The 27163-nt window shown below is 40.0% G+C and overlaps 2 protein-coding genes and 2 pseudogenes across 2 annotated transcripts; all 4 read left to right on the forward strand.

Moving 5' to 3' along the window:
- The first annotated feature begins 968 nt into the window (after window positions 1–968).
- On the forward strand, window positions 969–4309 carry LOC131369145 (glutamine synthetase-like). The gene is made up of 3 exons (XM_058415609.1): window positions 969–1024; window positions 3711–3899; window positions 3982–4309. Exons 1-3 carry the CDS (start codon window positions 969–971, stop codon window positions 4307–4309), a joined length of 573 nt encoding a protein of 190 aa, XP_058271592.1.
- An 8878-nt stretch (window positions 4310–13187) lies between these two features.
- LOC131369146 (glutamine synthetase-like) lies at window positions 13188–18335 on the forward strand (annotated as a pseudogene).
- A 1425-nt stretch (window positions 18336–19760) lies between these two features.
- LOC131369147 (glutamine synthetase-like) lies at window positions 19761–25455 on the forward strand (annotated as a pseudogene).
- On the forward strand, window positions 25455–25891 carry LOC131369269 (glutamine synthetase-like). The gene has a single exon (XM_058415813.1). It carries the CDS (start codon window positions 25522–25524, stop codon window positions 25840–25842), a length of 321 nt encoding a protein of 106 aa, XP_058271796.1. The 5' UTR covers window positions 25455–25521; the 3' UTR covers window positions 25843–25891.
- The last annotated feature ends 1272 nt before the right edge of the window (window positions 25892–27163 follow it).

Raw genomic sequence — 27163 nt, forward strand, 5'->3', positions numbered from 1 at the left:
ATCCATTGCTGGGTAGTTGAAGATTTACTGATGGATCAGGAACTACGACCTACCAGAAGTGTCTGACTGAAGGACACGCTTAATACACCCCAAAGTCTTCAATCTACTCCTCAACCAATCGGCTATAGAGAATATGGTTCACAAATGAACTGAAAAAAAAAAAAAACCAAGAATACAACAATATGTTGTAAAAAGAAAGAATTTCAAGAAAAAAAGACTTTCAGTTAACCCCAACGTTATACCCTCAATATGAATTTCTAAGAAAACAGAACATAAACACATTAGATAGATAGATAGATAGATAGATAGATAGATAGATAGATAGATAGATAGATAGATAGATAGAACTTTATTGTCAGTGCAAAGTACAGGTACATAGCAACGAAATGCTGTTAGTTGAACCAAGAATAAACTTCAGATATAAAGCTTCCTTCAAACCAGTTGAAGTGTTTATTATTTTTTTAATGAGCCAGTCTTTGTAACTGTAGTCACACTGAAATTTTGTTGAATTTTATTTTACAGATGTTTTTTTTTTCACAGACTCTTTCCTAGAATTGGATTTTCTTCCTAAAAATTTGCAAGTGTATGTTGTTGATTCACTTCCCTACCTTACCCCTCGGCATCCCTCTTCCCATCCAATCAACTATATCATTTATATCATGTATATCTATGTATATACTCCTTATGGCTCAGCTGTGTTTTGCAGCAACAGAAAAACTAGATCCTAACTGATAAGCATTTCTTAAAGATTACACTATTTTTTATTTGTGAGGTGAATTCTGAATGAGAGTGGTGGTCTGCTGAATTCCTGGGTGGCCTGAACTGCGGGCCTTATGCACCCACTGGATGAACTTGGCACTTGGCTAGTCAGCACATTTTGCTTATTGGGCTGACACTCAGGAGGAAGCACTTCTGACTGGTGAGCCTGTTGGATATTCTCCATGAGGTCCCAGTGTACAGGGGCTATAATGGTTGCTGAGGACAAGATGGATTCCTGGAGTGGTGGCTGGTTTATGGAGTCATGGTGCTGTGAAAGTGCATTTTTGGTTCCTGGTCGATAGGTCACGGTAAATTGGAACCATGAGAGGAATAGGGCCCACCTGGTGTGATGAGAGTTGAGCCTCTTGGCACTTTTTAGATATTCAAGATTCTGTTATTATTGGAATGGGTGTTTTGCCCCCTCAAGCCAATGCTGCCATTCCTCCAAGGCTTTCTTGATTAATAGAAGTTCTCTGATGCCAACATAATAATTTGATTCTGTGGGGGTTTATTTTCAGGTGTGAAAGGCACATGGGCACTGGGGTCCCCATGACGCTCAGATAGACCTGCCCCTACTCGGCAGATGAAGGTGTCAACTTCTACAATGAATGGTTTGCTTGGGTTAGGGTGCTTCAGAATAGGGGCTGTTGTGAAGCTACTTTGAGACTCTCAAAGGCAGCTTCATCACTTTCAGTCCAGTAGAGATGTCTGGGTTTGCCCAGAAGTAGTGAGGTCAGCAGGGACACTATGGAACTGTAGTTCTTTATAAAGCACCTGTAGAAATTGGCAAACCCCAAGAGATGCTGTAGTACTTTTACATTGGTGGGTAGTGGCCATTTTATCAACATTTGTACTTTCTTTGTATCCATTTCCACCCCTCATTGACTAATGATACACTATATTGCCAAAAGTATTCGCTCACCCATCCAAATAATCAGAATCAGGTGTTCCAATCACTTCCATGGCCACAGGTGTATAAAATCAAGCACCTAGGCATGCAGACTGTTTTTACAAACATTTGTGAAAGAATGGGTCGCTCTCAGGAGCTCAGTGAATTCCAGCGTGGAACTGTGATAGGATGCCACCTGTGCAATAAATCCAGTTGTGAAATTTCCTCGCTCCTAAATATTCCACAGTCAACTGTCAGCTGTATTATAAGAACGTGGAAGTGTTTGGGAATGACAGCAACTCAGCCACGAAGTGGTAGGCCACATAAACTGACGGAGCGGGGTCAGAGGATGCTGAGGCGCATAGTGTGAAGAGGTCGCCAACTTTCTGCAGAGTCAATCGCTACAGACCTCCAAACTTCATGTGGCCTTCAGATTAGCTCAAGAACAGTGCGCAGAGAGCTTCATGGAATGGGTTTCCATGGCCGAGCAGCTGCATCCAAGCCATACATCACCAAGTGCAATGCAAAGCGTCGGATGCAGTGGTGTAAAGCACGCCGCCACTGGACTCTAGAGCAGTGGAGACGCGTTCTCTGGAGTGACGAATCGCGCTTCTCCATCTGGCAATCTGATGGACGAGTCTAGGTTTGGCGGTTGCCAGGAGAATGGTACTTGTCTGACTGCATTGTGCCAAGTGTAAAGTTTGGTGGAGGGGGGATTATGGTGTGGGGTTGTTTTTCAGGAGCTGGGCTTGGCCCCTTAGTTCCAGTGAAAGGAACTCTGAATGCTTCAGCATACCAAGACATTTTGGACAATTCCATGCTCCCAACTTTGTGGGAACAGTTTCAGCTGGCCCCTTCCTCTTCCAACATGACTGTGCACCAGTGCACAAAGCAAGGTCCATAAAGACATGGATGACAGAGACTGGTGTGGATGAACTTGACTGGCCTGCACCTCAACCCGATAGAACACCTTTGGGATGAATTAGAGCGGAGACTGAGAGACAGACCTTCTCGTCCAACATCAGTGTGTGACCTCACAAATGCGCTTCTGGAAGAATGGTCAAAAATTCCCATAAACACACTCCTAAACCTTGTGGACAGCCTTCCCAGAAGAGTTGAAGCTGTTATAGCTGCAAAGGGTGGACCGACGTCATATTGAACCCTATGGATTAGGAATGGGATGTCACTTAAGTTCATATGCGAGTCAAGGCAGGTGAGCGAATACTTTTGGCAATATAGTGTATATCCAAGGATCCAAATGGTGTCTGTCTGGAACTCACATTTTTCTGCCTTCACATAGAGGTTTTTTCAATGTAGAGAGGGGGATATACCCGACTGCTAGGGCTTCCACTATGTAATTCTCCATGGCTTGGCTTTCTGATAGCAAGAAAGGATGGAGCAGTTCCAGGGACAAGGGGGCAGCTTAGTGGCTTGTTACTTGTTAAAAACTATGGCCAGGTCCTGGTATTCCACTGGGATGTTGATCAGGCCCTGACTCTCAGGGCTCTCCACTGAGATCGTTAGGCAATGGCGTGTCAAGCGATGTTGTAGGCAGTTGTCCTCCTGGCAAAATGGGGACCACCACACAAGTTCTTTACAGTGCCAGGATAATTGAGGATTGCATTGGTGGAGCCAAGGGGACCGCAATATGAAGGGATTGGAGACAGAAGAAATTATGTAAAAGTCCAAACTTGCAAGTAATTTGGTCCATTTGGGTAATGTTGCCCTCTCCAGTAGGGTGATTATCGATGGTCTATACACCTATAGCAAACTGGTTCAAACAGCTCTTCCATGCCTGTCCTATTCCATTATAGGATATCATAGTGTGCATTTGCTCTATACTGCAGAATCTTGGTGGAAGCAGAAGGTCATCTGGGTATTTTTCCCATCTACTGTTTTATGAATACTGGGAATTCAGACATACTGTTGGTATACTGCTTTTTGCCTGTAGTAGAGTACTAGGGATGTTTAGACGGAACCAACTTTTGATTTAAATCACCAAATCTAAATATGGACTTTTTAAATGGTTCATGTTACATGTTGCTGAATATTTTTGTTCCAGGTGGGTCCATGTGAAGGAAGCTGTAGCAGGAGCTCACCTTTGGATGGCGCACTACCTACTGCACAGAGTGTGTGAAGGCTTTGGTGTAATCGTCACTCTGGACCCCAAACCCATCCCAGGAAACTGGAAAGGAGCTGGCTGCCACACTAACTTCAGCACTGAGGCTACTAGAGCAGAAGGAGGGCTGGAGTGAGTATATTTTTATACATGGATACACAAACACATCTTTATTCCCTTATGCATGTCCTTGTGATTCTCTCCACTATATTAGGTATATTGAGAAGATGATAGAAAAATTGCGTCCACATCATATCCACCACATCAGAATCTCAGATCCTCATGGTGGACAGGACAATCAGAGGAGACTCACAGGATTTAACAAGACCTCAAATGAGTTCTCAGCTGCTGTGGCTAGTCCTGGAGTCAGCATTCGCATCCCCCTGAATGTTAGCCAGAACAAGCATGGATATTTGGAGGATCGCCGGCCTGCCGCTAACTGTGACCCATATGCTGTGACTGGTGCTATTGCTCGGACCTGCCTGATGGAGGACAAGGAGGAAGATCTCCTGAGTGATCTGGACATTAACAATTTGGACTAAAACACTCCGAATAACAGTAATACATATGGAAATATTGAATACATTGAAAATGAAATATTGGGTACATTTTTTTTTTACATTTTATTTATTTATTTATTTAATTTCCTGGCCATGAGATGATTTGGATAAGCACACATGTACAAGCTAAAGATTTAGTTTAAAAAAATTGAGATAACTGATCACTTTATTTCACAACAGATTTCACAAGGGGGCAGCACATGCAAGCAATGACTTTTGAGGAGCTCGAGTCATATACAAGTTGTGGTATAGAGTCCCTGTTAATAATCTTTGACAAATGTATTAAACTCACCATCAAAGAGTTGTTTAGGGTTTCTTACATGACATATGGTTTCTTATCGTATTTTAGTCTTTCCTAGGTAAATCCTCTAGACCTACCTAGACCTACTGACAGAAAAAACAATCAGCTTGTGGTCTAATAATAATGACAGATAGGTTGCTTAAGCCATTCCACAAATAGATGTGTTTTAATCTGAGATTAATTTAATGCTACAGTCATGTAGAGAATGTGTGGCTAAACAATCAATATTCTTATTCAGGTACTTTTTAAAGTGCAATCAATGATCTGGTGCTGTCAATTTTTTTGTATTCTGTTCAAATAAATGTGCAGCTCATACTAAAAGGATTTTAAAGGTCATAAGCAGGCAAGGCAGCCACAATTTTATTTTTTTAAAAGTAGCATCTAGCAAATATTTGTTCCTTAAATACTAGACATACTATAATGGGATTTTTAAATTCTTCTTCTTATTATTATTATTATTATTATTATTTATTTATTTTTATTTTTTTATTACCTTGTTTTGTTTAGTGTATAGATTTTCTCTGTCAGAAATTGTTGCATTTTGCAAAACAAAAATAAATTTTTGCACATATCAGTGAAAGTCAGAGTTAATGCATGAATGCACTAATAAATTCATGATGTGTCACAATCAACGATTTTGTTTTTTTAATGTCACCAGAATAATAGTTTTATTCGTTTGTCACCAGAATATTTTTTTTTTTTTAATCGAGCCAATGAAACCCATGGGTCTTGCTAAGCATTTCTTACAGATCACTCCATTGTTTATTTGTGAAGTAAATGAAACTAGACTGGACTTAATGACTTAATGAACAGTTTTGTCATGGTCTGTTTCTGTTCTGTTTGTTAAATGTATTCAGGCAGTTGTCTCTCAAGTTTCTTTTTTTAAGTTAGCTTACATGTTACATGAATCAGGTCATGTTTTGGATAAAGAAAGAAGCAGATCTTACACAATTTTACATTCAAAAATGTTTGGATTGGGAGGATTAGGAATGTGCTTGCAGCAGGTGTGGCTATGTGTTTTGTTTTGGGTTTTTTTTTTTTTACTTCACAGCCAACATTTAAGTGTTGAAGCATATTCAGGTTTATCTGTTTTGTTTGAACACACTTAAAGAAACTTAAGCTACTTTAAGAGGGACAGTGCCAAACAAATGTAAAGTAAGTCTCCTTTGTGTGTAGAGAATGCTCTTATTATGTATTTATGCATAAGTATGTTTAAATATTTTTGTCTGTTATAGGTATTTATTGTTCTTATTGTTCTATGTGTGTTTTATCTAATTATTTGCAAGCACTATTTAGATGGTTAAAATTGTATTATAAGAACACCGCTGTTGAATCTGATTGTTCAGGAGCTGTTGATTATTTCTTTTTTTAACGGGACATGCTAAAATTAACGCTGTCTCACTGGAAATCAATTGAAAACAACTTCAGGGTGGTAATAATAACTACTTTGTGTTGGATTACATCACACCAACATTGAACTGCATTGCTTTACTTTCTCAGTGTTTCCACTGTTCTGTTTTCACAGTATCTCTGTGCTTTCCTTATTTTCAGTCTACCTCAACTGGCCTCATAACAGAATTCCCCAGCTATGTGTGGAAACATCTGAACCCATGCAGATTAGCCGTTCCCGAACCTCTCTGGAGGAACAAGAAGGCCGTCAGCATTACCGATTGTGTTTTTACTGTGGCCAAATCAGACACTTATGTGCCAGCTGGATAACCAACTGATCTTCACTCATCAAACAATCCCACTCACCATGCAGATTAGACTCTTTCACTCTGAAAAAATTACCCTGCTCATCACTTCCTACCCCACTAACCAAATCATGCTGGGCTTTCCCTGGTAACACAAGCCCGGAATATTATTGGCAGCTAGAGGTACCATGCCGCTCCACCTCTGTGGAAAGCCTAGACACCATGAAAAGTGTGCCCATGCCCAAGGAATACCAAGACCTGAAAGATGTTTTTTGCAAGGAGCGCACAACCAAACTACCCCCCCCCATCACCCCTGGGACTGCTGCAGTGGAGAAATATATGGAGGAGGCTCTAGCAGCAGGCTTCATTCATCCTTCCACATCACTTGCAGCATCAGGTTTCTTCTTTGTTAAAAAGAAAGATGGGGGAATATGATCTTGCATAGATTATAAGGGCTCAACGCTTTTACTGTCAAACATCCTTACCCTTTACCCCTTGTACCTCGTTCATTACAGCAACTTAAAAACGGCAGAATATTTACAAAGCTGGACCTTAGAAGTGGATACAAATTGATTCGCATTTGAGAAGGGGATAAGTGGAAAACTGTGTTCGTAACTGCATGGGGCCCCTATGAGTATTTATTAATGTGAGTTCCATCAGCACACAATCATGTTCCTGGGATATGTCATCAACCACAAGGGGGTATAAATGGATACTAGCAAAGTGAATGCAGTTATGGACTGGCCCATACCCACCAGCATTAAGCAACTTTCTATAAAGGAGGCACTAGAGGATTGGAGGCACTGGCTGGAGGGGGCCCTTCACCCATTCCAAGTACTTACCGACCACAAGAACCTGAAATATATGAAAGGAGCTAAAAGACTTAATCCCAGACAAGCACGATGGGCCCTCTTTTTTTTTTTTTTTTTTTTTTTTTTTACCAGGTTTCAGTTTACAGTTTCATACAGACTTGGCTCCAAAAATAGCAAGGCGGACGCACTCTCCCACCAGCATGACCACATCCAAGTGGAATCCCAGAAAACTATACTGCCACCCTCAATCGTTGTTGCCCACATCCATTGGATCATCATGGAGGAAATTTGGCGGGCTCAGTAGGAGGAGGAAGTACCCCAAGAATGCCCCCCTTCATGCCAATATTTCCCTATGACCCTCAATCAGTGGACCATTGAATGGGTACATACCATGCCCAGTTCTGGACTCCTGGGCATTCAATGAACTTTACAAATGTTCAGGAAACATTCTGGTGGCCCTCATTTTTCAAGGATATCAATGCATATGTCAATGCCTGCCCAAGTCTGCATGCCCAGAGAACTGCCAACTGGGTTTCTGAAACCTGTCCCAGTCACCTCAACGACCATGGTCTCATGTTTAAGTCAACTTTGTTACTGACCTCCCAACCTCTCATGGCTTCATGATCATTCTCATGGCAGTTGACCAATTCTCAAAGGCCTGCAAACTTATCCCTTTACAAGCCTACCACACAGCCATGGAAACTGCCACCACCCTATTTGAACATGTTTTTTGAAACTTTGGCATCCCTGAAGACATTGTCTCTGAAAGAGGAGTACAATTCACCTCCCAGGTGTAGAAGGCACTCTGCAAAAAACTGGGTATTGATGTGAGCCTTACATCTAGCTATCTCAAGCTAATGGCCAGGTGGAACAAATGGTCTGGCTATCTACAAAAAATCTAAACCTCCGGTTTCTTTGTCGAAAATTAAGTGCCAGGTACATTGGCCCATTTAAAATCATTCGTCAAATTAACGGGGTAATTTATAGATTAGAGTTGCCAGAAGCTTATTGCATAGCACTGTCCTTTCATGTCCCCTTTCTTAAATCCACCCACACCAGTGACAACCCCACTCCAATGCCTCCGCCCTTAGAAGTGGATGCTGCACCGGCATACCTGGTCCACACAATATCGGACTCTCAGAAAAGGAGGGGCCAGTTGCAATACCTACTGTGAAGTGTACAGCCATGGGGACTGGGAATAGTATGGGCCCGAAGAAAGAGCATGGGTAAGTGCACAACATCCTTGACCCAGCCCTCCCCTTCGAATTTCACATCACCCACCCTGACTGACTAGGCCTCAGATTCCAGGGTTGACCAAGGAGAACACCTAGAGGTGTACCTGGTGTCACAATTACACCTGCTAACCTTGTTCCTGCCTGCCAGAGGGACCCTTCGCCTGAATATTGACTATTTTGGTGTTGCACAGAGGTCAGCATGGGCACCCTGACTGGTCTGCAGCTATGTAGCCTCATACGCAAAACACTGATGCACTGTATTCTGTGTATTCTGACACCTTTCTATCAGAACCAGCATTAACTTTTTTTTAGCAATCTGAGCAACAGTAGCTTTTCTGTTGGATCAGACTACTTGGGGCAGCCTTTACTTCCCATGCACATCAATGAGCCTTGGCCGCCCATGACCCTGTCGCCGGTTCACCACTCTTCTTTCCTTGGACCACCTTTGATAGATACTGACCACTGCAGACCAGGAACACCCCCAAGAGCTGCAGTTTTGGAGATGCTTTGATCCAGTTGTCAAGCCATCACATTTTGGCCCTTGTCAAAATTGCTCAAATCCTTACGCTTGCCCATTTTTCCTGCTTCTAACACATCAACTTTGAGGACAAATTGTTTACTTGCTGCCTAATATATCCCACCCACTAACAGGTTCCAGGATGAGGAGATAATCAGTATTATTCACTTCACCTGTCAGTGGTGAAGTGATCATGTTATGCCTGATTGGTGTACGTGTGTAGTGTGAATACAATCCTGAAATACTACAAACTATCATGATGGCATTGTCATTTGATCTACGATGTCACACTAACTAAAACATTTTTTTTTGTAAAACTGCAACTTCAACAAGTTAACAATTTACTCAGGTGTTGTTTAACAAGTACACTTAACTACAAGAAACAATGCTTGACACTTATAGCACTCATACTTAAAAGTGCAGACACTCTACATTTTCTATCAAGTTTATAACGTGGAGAGACATGTCTAATATGTTCTACAGGTAGACTGCACACTAACAGGTGATGGTCTGTGATGTCATTGCTTTGAGATAGAATGGTTATATTAGTAACATCAGTCCCATGTGATATAACTAAGTCTAGTGTATGATTAAAATGATGACTTGGTCTATTAATGTTTTGTTTAACCCCAAAGGAATTTAGTAGATCTATAAATGCGAGTCCTAACGCATTGTTAGAATCGTCTACATGAATGTTAAAGTCTCCTACAATTAACACTTTGTCAAAATTGATCAAAAGATCTGAGTGTAAATGTGCAAACTCATTAAGAAAATCAGTGTAGGGCCCGGGGGGTCTATACACGGTGGCCAGAGCAAGATATAGTAGGGATTTTTTATGTATGTCAAAGAGTGCAACATTAAGGATGAGCACTTCAAATGAGCCAAACCTGGGTCCTGTTTTCTGATTAACGGTAAGAGAATTATTATAGATGGTTGCAACACCACCACCATGACCTGTCTGATGGGACTCATGCTTATATGAATATCCTGAAGGAGTAGACTCATTTAGTCCAATGTATTCATTTGGTCTAAGCCAGGTTTTGGTAAGACAGAGAAACTATAATCTGAGAACAGACACAGTTTCTATAGGACGAGCTATGTGTGAACTTGTATTAGTCTGGCTAGTTGAACAGTAGCTATTATAATTGTGATCTGAGGTATGACTTACCAGTCAGATGGCGCGCAGTGTCCTGGAGATGTTGTCTGAGAGGACTGCTGCTCCAACTCTGCTTGGGTGCAGGCCATCAGAACGGTAGAGCCAAGGACGCTCCCAGAAAACATTCCAGTTATCAACAAATGGTATTTTCTGTTCTTGACACCAAGACTGTAACCATTCATTAAATGCAAATAGCCTACTGAACCTTTCGATTCCTCGCTGGAACGTGGGAAGTGGTCCTGACACGATAATCCTCGTTGTGGGCGATGTGGTGTGAACCTTCTCCACCAGGCTCCTGAAGTCCTTCTTCAGGATCTCCGTCTGCCTCAGCCTGATGTCGTTCATGCCAGCATGGAGGACCACAGCTCCGATGTTCTTGGTGAGGATCGCAGGTACCTGTGCAGCAACATCAAAAACACGAGCACCAGGAAAACAACCAGTGCGCACCTTACCTTTAAAGACCAGAAAGACCTGGGCATAATATTAGACAGCAACTTGTCCTTTGAAAATCATATTTCCAATATTACAAAAACAGCCTTCTTCCATCTTATAAATATTGCCAAGCTTAGGAACATTTTGTCTGTATCTGATGCAGAAAAACTAGTCCATGCATTCATGACCTCCAGACTAGACTATTGTAATGCATTACTAGGTGGTTGTCCTGCATCCTCAATAAACAAGCTACAGTTAGTCCAGAATGCAGCCGCCAGAGTTCTTACCAGGTCAAGAAAATATGATCATATAACCCCAATATTATCATCCCTGCACTGGCTACCTGTTAAACTTAGAATTGACTATAAATTAGCACTACTTATGTTCAAGGCTCTAAATGGTTTAGCTCCCACGTATCTAGCCAGTCTTCTAACGTTACAATCCACCACAGTCTTTAAGATCACAAAATTCCGGACTTCTTTGTAGTTCCCAGAATATCAAAGTCCACAAAAGGGGGTAGAGCGTTTTCGTATTTAGCTCCTAAACTTTGGAATAGTCTTCCTGTTCTCAGACTCAGTCTCCCAGTTTAAACGTAGACTAAAGACTTATCTTTTTAGCCTGGAATACATTTAACACATCCCATAACCTTGTGCTCCAGTACATCTGATTAAATGCACATTATTATCTAGTACTGCTAATATTATGAACAGCAGCTACGCTAATGCTGTTCCATTGTTTCCCTTCTTCTACCCATCCCGAGGCATACAGAGACTGTGCCGGCTCCAGTGGCACCCGGAGATGGACCAACTCCAGCCGGCTTCTGCTTTGTGAGGATTGGGGTATTCAAAGCAGCGCTGTGGATGACAACAACTTATTGATTTACATAATATTCTACACATGCTGTATCGGCATCACACAACTGTTACCCAAATGAGGATGGGTTCCCTTTTGAGTCTGGTTCCTCTCAAGGTTTCTTCCTCATACCATCTAAGGGAGTTTTTCTTTGCCCCAGTTGCCTCAGTCACCTCAGGCTTGCTCACTTGGGATAACATGTAGGACTGTTTGTCTGTTTGTCTGTTTATATGTTTGTTGTTTTTTAATCTTACACAATTTTACAACAAAAATATATATAGATTGGCTTTGAATAGGTTGTCTAAGTTGCTTAGAAAGATAGTGCTGAGCTTGCAGTAGGTGTGGCTATTTTTTCATGGCCAACAATTAAGTGCTGAATAAATTTCAAGTCTCGATGTTTCATTTGAGCACAATTAACAAGAGGGACAGTGCTAAACAAACATTATTCTCCTAAAGTAAGTATCCTTTGTGCGCCTTAGAGCTGCAGTGAATCCATCGAAAACCCAGAGATCATACAACCATCTCTGAGGAATATAACGACCTCAAGGAGATCTTCAACAAAGTGCACGCTACTAAGTTACCCCTCACCATTCCTGGGACTGCTTGATTGACCTCCTACCCAACACTATACCTGTGCTGAATCTACCCACTATTGCTCCAAAAGAACCAAGTCATGGAAGACTACATCAAAGAAGCCCTAATGGCTGGGTACAAACCTCCATCCCACCTGTTGCCACTGGGTTGTTCTTAGTGGAAAAGAAAGACAGAGGTCTCCGACCCTGCATCAAGTCAAGTAATTCTATAACCTCCCACTAGTCCCAGCTAGGAACAGCTTCACAAGGTGCACTTTGAGGAGTGCATATAATCTGATTCACACCAAAAATGGCATGGATGGTAAACTATGCACTAGGCACTATTAATATATGGTAAGGTTGTATGGCCTCACCAACGCACCCACTGTGTTTCAGGCCTTCATCAATGAAGTCTTCCAGGACCTAGTCAACAACTATATCATAGTATGCATAGACTACATATACCTCCAAATGGCCTTCGCTAGACCAAATTTGAAACCCAAGTAAAAGCATGCCATGTCCGCACCATCAGCTTCCCGCTAGGCTCCTTGAACCTCTCCCAGTGCCCTGGCGGCCCTTTCAATTAACTTTATCACTGATGAAATAACACTCCCTTGTTCCAATGGATTCACCACTATTTTCGTGGCTGTCTCATAGCCCCAAAAGGTCTGCCTACAGTGATGGCCCACTTCAAGTTTTAAGATAGATCAACCCAGTGTTGTATCATGTCCAGCTCCTATCCTTCTACCACATATCACCCACTTTCCATGTGTCTCTCCTTAAACTGGTGCACAACCCCTCTAATGGGGAACCTTCTGACCCAGAACCACCACCCCCACTGGAGATTGAAGGTGCCCCAGCCTACCTAATACACTCCCTTCTTCAGTCCTGGCATTGTCAAGGCCAGCTCCAATACCTCATGGACTGGGAGGGATATGGCTCTGAAGAGCTATCATGGGTCAGCACCCATGACATCCTAGACCCAACCTGATTGAAGAATTCCACAGAACCCAACCCAACAACCCTGCACCAAAACCCCATCAGAGAACACCTGGAGGTCTCTAACATCTTGGCTGGCAACACCACCAACAAGCCCCCTCACCCAAGTTTTGAACCACTTCCGGGTCTATGTGACTTCCAGGGTTTTTGGATATGTAACACATATCCACATAGAACATTTCGTACTCAGTGTTGATGCGTTAGAAGCAGGAAAAATGGGCAAGCATAAGGACTTGAGTGAGTTTGACAAGAGCCAAATTGTGACATCATGTGAATGGCCAGGTGCATACATGTCGCTTACCTGGGGAATACATGGCACCAGGATGTACAATGGGAAGAAGGTGGAAAGCTGGTGGAGGCAGTGCCATGCTTTGGCCAATGTTCTGTTGGGAACCCTTGGGTCCTGGTATCCATGTGGAAGTTACTTTGACAAGTACCACCTGCCTAAGCATTGTTACAAACCATGTACACGCTTTCATTGAAATGGTATTCCCTGATGGCTGTGGCCTCTTTCAGCAGGACAATGTGCCATGCCACAAAGCAAAAATGGTTCAGGAAAGTTTTGATGAGCACAATAACTTGACCTCTAAATTCCAGAGAACTCAATCCAATCTAGCATCTGTGGGATGTGCTGGATAAACAAGTCCGATCCATGGAGGACCCACCTACAGTATATCAGTATTTACATTACAGTACACATGTACAAACTGGCAGCAGATAATAAATATGAAGTACTTTCTGAATCTAGAATATAGTTAATAGTTTTATATGTAGACAATGTTATTGCAAATTATATTAATGTCCTCCTGTAACGTTCTCTGTGACAACAAAGCTGTATGAGTCTTTTGGAGAATGAGCTCCACTGACACTGTAGTGTATTGTAGAGTGGGTGAGACAGATTGTCCATGATGGAGAGTAGTTTGTTCAGTGACCTCCTGTTCCTCACTGACTCAGACATCTCCAGTTTGTGTCCAATGATAGATCCAGCCTTGCAAATTAGAATGTTAATCCTGCTGGCATCCCTGGCACTGATGCTGTCCCTCCAGCAGACCACAACACAGTAAATAAAGATCTCCAGCTTCTTGTTACAGACATTAAACGATTTGAGCTTTCTCAGAAAATAGAGTCTGCTTATTCTTCTTGTATACAGCGTCAGTGTGGGTACTCAAGTCCAGTCTGTCATTTAAGTGTACACTCATATACTTGTAGTTGTCAACAATTCCAAGTGGGTCCTATTTCACAGGTAGTCAGCAATCCAGGAGATTGTGCTGGTGGTTGAGCTGACACCCATTCTAAGCAGCTTCTCACTCAGCAGGAATGGTTAGATGGTGTTGAAGGCACTAGAAAAATAAAAAAACATGATCTTCACAGTACCACCACTGCCATCCAAGTAGGAGTGAGCACACTGCAGCAGATAGATGAAAGTATCAACAACACCCACATGAGGCTGGTAAGCAAATCTGGAATGGGTCCAGTACAGGTTTTACCTGTGGGACCAGGTGGGCTAAAACTATTCTCTCCAACACCTTCATGACATGTGAAATCAAAGCAACTGGTCTGTAGTTTCTGAGGCTAGATGGGGTGACTTTCGTAGGTATCGGTACTAGACAAGATGTTTTCCATAACACCGGTACCCTTTCCTGCATCAGACTTATGTTGTGGATGTACTTCAGGATACCAGACACCTGAGTAGCACAGGACTAAAGAACCCTGGGACTAATACCATCAGGGCCTGCAGCCTTGCTTTGATTAAGTCACTCCACTCTTCTCATCTGGTTGGCCATCACGTCAAGTAAGAAGATGTGGTCGATGCAGTGGAGGTAGGAATTAGGGTGTTGTGGTCAGGAATACTCAGCAAGCCTGTTTGGTGTTCCTTTGGATGTTTGTTTGTTTGTCTGCGAGACTGTTTCTGTGTGGGATGGCCCCGCAGGGGATCCTGTGCTGAACCTGTTAAAAAACGCATTCAGTTCATTGGCTTTGTCCAAGCTGCCCCCCTGCTGACGGTCTTTCAATCTGAAGCCTGTGATCTGTGTCATGCTCATCCACACATCCCTGATGCTGTTTTGCTGAAGTTTACTCTTCTGCCGGTACAAGTCTTTACAGTCCCTCAGTCTAATTGACAGTTGCTGCTGTATCCTTTTAAGTTCTTCCTTGTCACCAGACCTGAAGGCATTCTGCTTCTTGTTTAATTGATCTTTCAGGTCACTGGTGATCCAAGGCTTATTGTGTCTTGATATTTCACCATACAGAATATATAAATGAAAGTAATAAAAAACTCAACATCATAAAAATCATAAAAAGGAACATTTTCTGTGGATGGGTTTCACTGTATCATATTTCTTGCAGTGATATTGATAATACAAATATAAAATATAACTAACAAATGTGTAATAAAATGTTCAATGTTCAGATAATTTATAAACAATTTTGTTTGGCGCTATTTCATGCAAACTCATCAGTGCTTTGCTGCAGTTGGTCAGTGTCAGACAAACTAGATGCAAATAGATAAGTATCTGAAGTGAATGTACTTAATGAACAGTTCTGTTTCTGTTCTGTTTGTAGGTGTGGCTTTTTTTTCACAGCCAACATTTAAGGGCTGAAACATATTTAAGCATAATTGAACAAGAGGGATATTTGACAACAATACAAGCATTATTCTCCTAAATCTCTGTTGTGTGTAGATAATGCACTTATCATGTATTTATGCATAAATATGTTTGAATAATTTTGTCTTTTCTTAGTATTTGGTGTTCTTTGTATGATTTATTCGATTTATTTGCAAGCACTGTTCAGATGGTTAACTCTTAAAATGTGTTATATAAACACCACTGTTGAATTGGAATCTGACTGTTCAGAAGCTGTTGATTATTTCTTTTTATAATAGGACAGGTTTAAATTAATGGGATTCTCTTAATATGTTATTTCAATAATGGATGCTTCACATAATCTAAGACACCCTCTCATTGGAAAACAATTTAAAACAACTTCAGGGTGGTAAAAATAACTCAAAAAAAAAAAAAAAAAGTCCAGTTTGTGTTGGACTACATCACACCAACACTGAACTGCATTGCTTTTCTTGCTCAGTGTTTCCATTGTTCTGTTTTTACAGCATCTCTGTACTTTCCTTATTTTCAGTCTACCTCAACTGTCGCAGGTGCTGCCTTGTCTGTCAGCTCTCAATTAAATAAGGTGCTCTTACTACCTCAGCCTTCCTCAGGGAGGTCTCTGTCAGGTCACCTATGTTTGGATCGATGAGACTTCGGAGCCTTCGGAGCAAAACCCGAACCTTGGAGTCTGAACCCAGCAGCATTGAGGGTATCTTTAGGAAATTAGGCTGTGAGAATTATTTAGAACTAAACAACAACAAAAACAAAAGTGATTAGTCTAGCTATTCATTCCAAATGGCATTATGAGAAAATAGGGTGAAAGAGTTAACAATCTACCTCTTACATTAATGACAATCATGACTATTTCACATGTATCCACTGTCATTTTGTATAATCAACTTACATGACCATCAGTGATAGGCTACATGAGTCTACATTTTGGACTAGAAATAAATCAGCCACAGCCTGACTTCTTCATATGGTTAAACCTGTGTGTTTGTTTTTTAGCAAACATTGATAGTACTGCTTTGTTTGATTACACAAAAGTCCAAAAATAAAATAAAACAAAAATAAAAATAACAACAACAACAACAACAACAACAACAACAATAATAATAATAATAAAAAAAATAAATAAAAAAATTAAAAAAATAATAATAATAATAATAATAATAATAATAATAGTATGCCATAAATGAAACCTAATTAATAGCTTTGACAGACAAGCTGGTTTAGCATTTACATTTATACAAGCAGTCCATGGAATAGGAAGTGAATGTATTTGTTTTGGAAAAATGTCTACAATTTAAAAGTGATCGACATGTTCAAATGCATTTATGGTTGTTCTCCCAAAAATCCCATCTTAGACCTTGCTGAACTTTTGTGCTAGATATTCCAGAGTGGATGGCTTTTGCACATACCACTCTGTGACTAAGAGCACCATGATCCTGGTTCCAGTAAGTATATTCAGGACCCTTTCACTCTGGACCCCTCTGTGAGGTGCTCAAGAACAACCGCAAACCAGCAGGTAAAGTCAAAGAAAGCTCATTTGATTAATAGTTTAGTTTTTTTATTAATTCAAAATTGAGTTTCAATATTGTATTTTGCTATGCATTTATATGTAGAAACTAATCATCGGCATGTCTGTAAGAAAATCATGGAGAAGGTGAAGGATTTCCGACCGTGGTTTGGGTTACCCCAAACCCCAGGGTAAGAAATTAAGACTTTATGTCAGAGTACACAGAATGAATTAGATGCTTGGGCCTTATATTATCAAAGACAAAATGATATGGTTTGTTCTAATTATTATAACAGCTATTTACACATGAATTATTGTGTAAATATAAACATTCATGCACATAGCATTCCGTAGCTTATGAAGCTGAATCTATGCCAGATTTTTCTGTCTATATGAATATTGTTGTATATTGAATATGTGTTTTGTTCGTTTTTCGTAATATTTTTACAAGATTCATATTATTGTGGAGTGGGTGCAGATAGGGCCTATGGCAGAGACTTTGTAGAGTGCCACTATAAAGCGTGCATTTATGCAGGCATCAAAATTTGTGGTGCCAATGCTGAGGTGAAGCCCTTTCAGGTAATTTCCAACCTCCATTCATTTAATTCATTATGGATCATATTCAGAGTTGAGGTGAAGATTTATAAACCAGCGGTAATTCAGACATAAGTGCTATGCTGGCGAACATGTTTGCTTGTTCTGTACAGTGGGAGTTCCAGGTGGGTCCGTGTGAAGGAATTGTAGCAGGAGATCACCTGTGGATGTCGTTTCCTGTTGCACAGAGTGTTTGAAGATTTTGGTGTAATTTCCACTCTTCCCAGGGAACTGGAACGGAGCAGGCTGCCACACTAACTTCAGCACTGAGGCTACTAGAGCGGAAGGAGGGCTGGAGTGAGTATATTTTTATTCATGGATACGCTAAGATAAACAGATTGTTATGCCTTTATGCATGTCCTTGTGCTTCTCTCTAATATATTAGGCATATGGAGAAGATCATTGAAAAATTGCATGCACATCATGTCCAGCACATCCCAATCTCAGATCCTCATGGTGGTCATGACAACCAGAGGAAACTCACAGGCTTTAATGAGACCTCCAGCATCCATGCGTTCTCAGCTGCTGTGGCTAGTCGTAGAGTCAGCGTCCGCATTCCCCTGAATGTTAGCCAGGACAAGCATGGATATTTGGAGGATCGCCGGGCTGCCGCTAACTGTGACCCATATGCTGTGACCGGTGCTATTGCTCGGACCTTATTAATGGACGATGAGGTGGAAGGTCTCCTGAGTGATCTGGATATTAACGATTTGGAGTAAAACACATGGTCCTAAGTAACTGGACATATAACATATAGTATACAGATCTTAGACCTGATGTGTTCTGTTGGTAAAATGTTAAGCTCCTTGTTTCTAGGTCTATATCTCTAATCAATGGCCATTTCATATTATATTATTGCCAGGATTTAAATAATGATATATTTTAATAGTTGGATAATGTTCATTAAAATAAAAACTGTGCTGGCAGGTTCACTGGAATTATTTCAAACCTGAAAAGGCCCCTGAGTGCAAAAAAAAAAAAAAAGTTGAGTTTACAATTTTACAGGATGAAGGGCTCTACACAAACAAGTCATAAATCAAAATCAAATCCCATATTTCATTAAGTATCTTTCACAAGATATTGATAATACAAATCTAATTAAAATGAATAACTGTTTAATGAAACGAACAATGTTCAATGTTCAGACATTTTATAAACAAATTATTTGGTTTGAATCCATGTAAATTCGACAGTTTCGCAGCAACTGTTCAGTGTCAGACAAACTAGAAGCAAATTGACGCAATTGTTGCAATAGACACTAGAGTGACAAAATGACAATACATGTGCCCATCAAATCTATTTAATTTTCTGAGTGACTGAAAACTAATACTATAAAGACAGTGTTGGTTCAGCTGAAGCAGAACTGCTGCCTTCACCCTGTCTCACTTCCAGATTACAGCCTTGTTTATGTGTGAAGTGAAGCTAGACTAAAGGAACAGTTCTGTTCTGTTTGTCTTATGTAAAGGCAGATATTTTTAGCTAACATAAAGGCCACACAGGTCATATTTGGGGTCAAAGAAAGAAGTGAATCTTAGGCAATTTAGTTTTGTAAGATTCAAGTTAAATAGTTGAATCTTAGTTGGCTAAGATAATTAGGTAAGCAGTCATGAACTTGCAGTAGGTGTGTTTTTTTTTTTTTATCATCATAGCCAACTTTTAAATACAGGATTCAGAATCATATTCAGGACTCACTGTTTCGTATGAGTGCAGTTAACGAGAGAGACAGTCCCAAACTAATCTAATCCTCCTAAAGTAAGTCTCCTTTGTGTGTAGAGAATGCTCTTATTTTCATTTACATGTATGCATAAATATGTTTAAATCATTTTTGTCTGCTCAAGGTATTTATTGTTCTATATATGATTTATGTAATTATTTGCAAGTAATTGCAAATCTATATCTAATTATTTGCAAATATTTGCAACCTGCTTAATGGAGGATAAGCTGTTTCACATAACTCACGGCCTCACAGTCTGCCAACACCCATCTCCTCCAGGCCCTCCATGTTATGCCTGTCGGTCAACCCGAACCACCGAGAATGGCACTACCAGAAAAATTGTATGGTTCTGCCAACCACTGACATGGATTTCTGAGACAGTGCAGTGACTTCTGAGACTTGATAACCTCATCTGGAACTGACATTCCACATGCCGGTTCTGCTCCCATACGATCCATGCCAAGCCCCTGTCACCACCAGTGCCCTGGAACCCATGCAGCTGGGTAAGACACGGGTATCTCCACAGGAGCTCCAGTGATGTCTGCAACGCCAGCTCTGTTTTAAGTGTGGACAGGCAGGTCATCACTGTGCCACATGCCTGGAGAAGTCCAGTTCCCGACCTGCTAAGTTGATTCTGAGTCCTTTCCCTTACATTTCCTTATTACCTATTAGCAGTTGCTATGTTCTAATGGAATTTGTACTCTCTCAGCCCATCTAGACTCAGGGTCTGCCTGATCCATTGCTGGGTAGTTGAAGATTTACTGATGGATTAGGAACTACGGCCTACCAGAAGTGTCTGACTGACACACTTAATACACCCCAAACTCTTCGATCTACTCCTCAACCAATCGGCTATAGAGAATATGGTTCACAAATGAACTGAAAAAAAAAAACAAGAATACAACAATATGTTGTAAAAAGAAAGAATTTCAAGAAAAAAAAGACTTTAAATTAACCCTAATGTTATACCCTCAATATGAATTTCTAAGAAAACAGAACATAAACACATTAGTTATATAGATAGATACAACTTTATTGTCATTGCAAAGTACAGGTACATAGTAACGAAATTCTGTTAGTTGAACCAAGAATAAACTTCAGATATGAAAGCTTCCTTCAAACCAGTTGAAGTGTTTATTTTATTTTTAATGAGCCAGTCTTTGTAACTGTAGTCACACTGAAATTTTGTTGAATTTACAGATTTTTTTGCAAGTGTATGTTGTTGGTTCACTTCCCTACCTTCCCTCTCGGCATCCCTCTTCCCATCCAATCAACTATAAACCTGTCTCCTTATGGCTCAGCTGTGTTTTACAGCAACAGAAAAATTAGATGCTAATTGATAAGCATTTCTTCACAGATTATACCATTTTTTTTATTTGTGAAGTGAATGAAATTGGACTGGACTTGAAAATGAACAGTTTTGTCAGTTCTGTTTCTCTTCTGTTTGTTGTATGTAAAGGCAGCTGTCTCACTTTTTTTTTTTTTTTCAATATTAGCTAACAATGCAAAACAGGTCACGTTTTTGGAAAAACAAAGAAGAAAATCCTACACGACTAAAAAGTTTGAATTGGCTATGAATAAGTTGTCTAAGTCGATTATTAGTTATGTGCTTGCAGTAGGTGTGGCTTTGTTGTTTTTACCTACATCCAATATTTACGTTCCGAATCGTATTCAGGCTTAGCTGTTTCTTTTGAGCACAGTTAACAAGAGGGACAGTGCCAATCACCTAAAGTAAGTTTCCTTTGTGTGTAGAGAATGCTCTTTTCATGTATTCAAGCATACATATGTTTAAATATTATTAGTCTGTTCTAAGTATTTCTTGTTCTTTTTGTTCTACGTATGTTTTGTTTAGTTATTTGTATTAAATGTATTATAATGTAATGTATTATAGTACACCGGTATTGAATTCTGAAATCTGATTGTTCAGAAGCTTTTGACTATTTGTTTTTATAACAGGACATGTTTAAATTAATGGGCTTGTCTTAATATGTTATCATTTCATTAATTGATGCTTCACATCGTCTAAGACACCCTCTCATTGGAAAACAATTCAAAACAACTTCAGGGTGGTAACCAATTTCTACCACATCTCACCAACACTGAACTGCATGGCTTTTCTTGCTCAGTGTTTCCACTGTTCTGTTTTTAGAGCATCTCTGTTCTTTCCTAATATTCAGTCTACCTCAACTTTCGCAGGTGCTGCCATGTTGTCTGCCTTGTCTGTCAGCTCGCAACTAAATAAGGTGCTGCGCTCCCACTACCTCAGCCTTCCTCAGGGAGGTCTCTGTCAGGTCACCTATGTTTGGATCAATGACTCAGGGGAGGGTGTTCAGAGAAAAACCCAAACCTTGGAGTCTGAACCCAGCAGCATTGAGGGTATCATAAGAACCTAGTCTGAAATTATGCACTAACTGAGAAATGTTTAGAATAAAACAAACAAAAAAAGAGCTAAAATTATGATTCTGACATCTGGACAACGTGTGCTTAGTCTAGCTATTCAATCCAAATGGCAATATAGGATAATAGGATGAAAGAGTAAACAATCCAGAAGTTTAATATATGTATTTTGGAAATTTCTTCATTTTAAAAGTTGATATGTCGGTCAAATACATTCATGTTTCTTGCACCACAAATTAAGGGGAGAAAGTGAACTTTACACTAAAAAATGGTTCATCAAATCATAGACATGCAATTAGACACATACAGTATAAGATATTATACAATATTTATTAGATTTATCTACTGAATCCTTCAAGATAGACTCTTTTTGTGATTCTTTCCTGTATGTAGGAAAATAATTTTTTTTTACTTGAAATAAGGAATCTGAAACTGTATATTATACACTGTACTTTTGGTAAAAAATTTCATATAAAGATCTCTGCTTTTTGTGCTAGATATTCCGAAGTGGAACTTTGGGGGCTTTAGCACAAACCACTCTGTGATCAACACCAGGATCCTGGTTCCAGTATGTATGTTTAGAGACCCTTTCACATTGGACCCCAACGAACCGGTGCTCTGTGAGGCGCTCAAGAACAACCACAAACCTGCAGGTAAATTAAATTAAATTCAAATTCAAATTAATAGATTTAGATTATAGATATTATAGATTAATAATAATTAATAGATTTTATTAGTTCAAATTTGATTTAGAATACTATATTTTGCTTTGTATTTATATGTAGAGACTAATTATCAGCATGTCTGTAAGAAAATCATGGAGAAGGTGAAGGATTTCCGACCTTGGTTTGGGATGGAGCAGGAGTATACTCTGCTGGGGATAGATGGACATCCTTACTCCCGGCCATCAAATGGTTACCCCAAACCCCAGGGTGAGAAATTCAGTCTTTATATCAGAGTACATAGAATGAATTAGATGCTTGGGCCTTTTTACAAAAGAAAAAAAGGGACATAGAAGGCTTGTTCTAATTATTATAACAGCTTTTTACACATGAATTATTGTGTAAATAGAAACACTCAGACACAAGGTTTCTTGTGTTCCTTGTCTCTTTATTAGGTCCATATTATTGTGGAGTGGGGGCAGATAGGGCCTATGGCAGAGACATTGTGGAGTGTCACTAAATGCCTTGTCACCTTGCATTTATGCAGGCATCAAAATTTGTGGCGCCAATGCTGAAGTGATGCCCTCTCAGGTAATTTCCTACTTCCATTCATTTAGTTCATTATGGGATGTATTCAGGGTGTGGGTGAGGATTTAATAACTGCACACATCAATATTCAGAACTCAGAATTAACTACAGACATAAAAGTGCTATTCAGAGTTGCCCATGTGGGGCAAAACAGAGACAGGTCTCGTTACATGTGATTATTGTTCTTGAATGGTAAAACTCCCCTGAGCACTGAGTTTGAGCCCTAGGCAGGCCTCTAGCTTGGTGTTGTCACAGCATATTGTCCAGTCTGATAGCTTCAACATACTGGGACAATGACATGTCTGCGTCCCGGGCAGAGGAGTTCGGCTTGTAACGCTGGCATAGACACATCTGTCAAATTCCTTCCTGCAGTGCCATGTGCATGGGCTCACTGTGGGGATGATGGGGTGGAGATGGTGGTGGAAACAGAGGTGGAGCTCCCTGTTGGCTTTGCTGAAGGCGAGCATTGCCGACTTGGAGCGCTGCTATTTGCTGCTGATAAGTGGCGAACATTCAGATCAGGCAATCAGATTGGGCAGACAAATCCAAAACACAGAGCAGAGAATTGAGGCAACTGTAAACAAAGCACAGGTCATACACTATGAAACAAAAAATGAGAGAACAGAGAACATGACTTGGAATGTAGTAAAATACTAACAATACTTCGCACCAGAAACACGTATTTTTATGTTTAAATGTCTCATATATATGAAATTGGCCTTGACTCAATAGCTGCTCAATATTCGGGCGAGTGTTCCAGTTGGGGTTTGAGGGGTGGTATTGCAGGACATGATGTTAAGTTCAGCAACATGCTGGATTAAGTGCTATTTTATAAGTTATAATAAAGTCTTTACAGGCAAGTGCTTCTTTTTAAAGTTGGTAGTCTAGTTGCTATTGAAAGTCTTAGATGCTTCTACTCAAGAAAATTCTTAATAAAGAGGCCAGAAAATTGATTTAAGCAAGTGTTTGAATATGTACAAAATGTCCCATGAAAATATCAATAGAAAGCTGTGCCCAAAATTGTGAAAAAAGTTAACAATTTACTCAGGTGTTGTTAAACAAGTTTGGTTTAACCAGAAGAAATGATGTTATAGACCCTTTTTGGTCCGACATCACAATTACGTCACAACGCTAGCTGGAGGCAAAACAAAGGGAAAACTGGAGGCGGCCAATACAAACCAGTACAGAGTCAGCTACAAAAGAAAGACAAATGTCATCTTGTGTTGTTGGATGCAAGAATCACCAAAGAACAGGCTCCAATTTGAAGTTTTTTCGCATACCTGCTGCCACTGTCGGACAAAAAAAAAACGACGACAACTGTGTTTAAACTGAATAAAACAAGTGGACTGGACAGAGACTATCATTAAAAATGCTCGCATTTGCAGCACACACTTCATATCAGATGAGGTTAAAGAAACTATTGTTTTTCGTTGGTAATATTTATGGTTTGGTTACATGTCCAAATATTTTTTATACATGCCCACCTAATCAGAAACTGAGGAACAAGTTAAATAATTTCTTATGTAACGCTAACTTTTTAGCATGTACATTAGCTAATGGGTAGCTAACAACCTGAGACTAAACAAAGGAAAGTGTTTGTGTTGTCTCCCTTTATACAGTTGCCAGAAGTGCTCAGTTTTTCTATCAGATAGGTGTAGATGTCAGGCCACTTAACCGAAGGTCATCCTGTCATATCCTCCATCCATTGAGTGATTGTGTATGGGTCGGCCAATCTGGTCCCATCTGTTAATGTTCATTTTTTCCTGGACAGTGAGTGACCTAACATAGTCAGATAAATTCAGATTTTGACCAATCATTGTTTAAAAACAAACTAACAAAACATGATAACTACCGCTTGTAAAGTGGTCAGGGAAATCTTTCTGCCTCCACCTAAGCTATACCTGCAAAAAACATCACAGTGTTTACTAACAGAAAAAGGGTCTATACACCTATAGCATAACTGGTTCAAACAGCTCTTCCATGCCTGTCCTATTCCATTATGGGATAGCGTTATGTGCATTTGCTCTATACTGCAGAATCTTGGTGGAAGCAGACGGTCATCTGGGTATTTTTCCCATCTGTTTTATGAATACTGAGAATTCAGACATACTGTTGGCATACTGCTTTTTGCCCGTAGTAGAGTACTAGGGCTGTTTAGACAGAACCAACCTTTGGACTTAAATCACCAAATCTAAATATGGCCTTTTTAAACGGTCCATGTTACAGGTTGCTGAACATTTTTGTTTGTCTCTGTACAGTGGGAGTTCCAGGTGGGTCCATGTGAAGGAATTGTAGCAGGAGATCACCTTTGGATTGCGCGCTACCTACTGCACAGAGTTCGTGAAGACTTTGGTGTGATCGCCACTCTGGACCCTAAACCCATCCCAGGGAACTGGAACGGATCTGGCTGCCACACTAACTTCAGCACTGAGGCTACTAGAGCAGAAGGAGGGCTGGAGTGAGTACATTTCTGGATCCACAAACAGATTCTTATTCCCTTATGCATGTCCTTGTGATTCTCTCCACTATAGGCATATTGAGAAGATGATAGAAAAATTACATGCACATCATATCCAGCACATCCAAATCTCAGATCCTCATGGTGGACAGGACAACCAGAGGAGACTCACAGGATTTAATTTGACCTCCAACATTCATGAGTTCTCAGCTGCTGTGGATAGCCGTAAAGTCAGCATCCGCATCCCCCTGCATGTTAGCCAGGACAAGCGTGGCTATTTGGAGGATCGCCGGCCTGCCGCCAACTGTGACCCATATGCTGTGACTGGTGCTATTGCTCGGACCTGCTTAATGGTGGATGAGGTGGAAGATCTACTGAGGGATCTGGATATTAATTATTTGGAGTAAAACTTTCCAAATGCCACTAATACATATGGGAATATTGAATAAAAATACAATGCACATGTTAGAAAATATATCAATGCCATTTAAAATATGCTTTTTAAAAAATCTTAAATGAATAAAATCTATGAAAAAAACATCACTTCAAATCACATCAAAGTTTTTTTTTTGTTTTTTTTTAACCATTTCCTGGCCATGATATGATTTGGATAAGCACACATGCACAAGCTAAAAATTTAGCTAAAAAAATTATAAAAGATATATAATGAGATAACTGATCACTTCATTTCACAAGAGATTTCACAAGGGAGCAAGCACTGACTCTTGAGGAACCTGAGTCAGATACGACAAGTTGAGGTATGGAGACCTTGTTAATAATCTATGAAAAATATTTTTAAACTCACCATCAAAGAATTGTTTAGGGTTTCTAACATGACATATGCTTTCTTATCCTATTTTACTCTTTCCTCTGTAAATCCTCTAGACCTACTATTGACAGAAAGAACAACATCAGCTTGTGGTCTAATTGTAATGACAGCTCTGTTACTAATGCCAGCAAAAGATTTATTTTTTTTTATCAAGCCAATGTAACCTAACGTATTATGTACACTACCAGTCAAAAGTTTGGACACACCTTCTAATTCCATGGTCTTTCCTGATGTTTATTTCTTTCTACAGAAAATACCGAAATCCACAATAATGTCCTTTTGAACAGTTGATATTGAGATATGTCTGCTACTGATGCTCTGTAAAGCCTTCATAACGGCTCTAATCTGAGGTGCTGTTAATTGGTGATTTCTGAGGCTGGTAACTCTAAATGAACTTCTCCTCTGCAGCAGAGGTCAGTTTTGGTCTTGTTTTACTGGGATGGTCTTCATGTGAGCCAGTTTCATCATGGTGCTTGATGGGTTTTGCAAATGCACTTGACAATACTGTTCTTGCAAGAACTATTCCAGAACACCTGACCTTCGTGTCTTAAAATAACAACTGACTGACAACTATTTCATAGTTTTGAAATCTCCAGTATTGTTCTAGAATAAATCCCTAAACAAAAAACATTGAATAAACAGGTGTGTCCAAAACTTTTGACTGGTAGTGTATATATATACATAATATAATATATTACGTAACATATTATATAAGGTATCGCTACCTTCTACCATATCAGTTTTATTGCAAAAGCCAAAACTACAGTAAGATTGTGCAGTCTGGATCTGATCAAATCTGAAACTGGAAAAATCACATTATATAAGTTATTATATATAGTACAAAATTTCTCTAGTTATTAACCTGTGCTGAAGGGGCTCATTGGAATTATTTTACGTCT

Source organism: Hemibagrus wyckioides, linkage group LG18, assembly GCF_019097595.1.
Source record: "Hemibagrus wyckioides isolate EC202008001 linkage group LG18, SWU_Hwy_1.0, whole genome shotgun sequence".
In the NCBI taxonomy this organism is placed as follows: Eukaryota; Metazoa; Chordata; class Actinopteri; order Siluriformes; family Bagridae; genus Hemibagrus; species Hemibagrus wyckioides.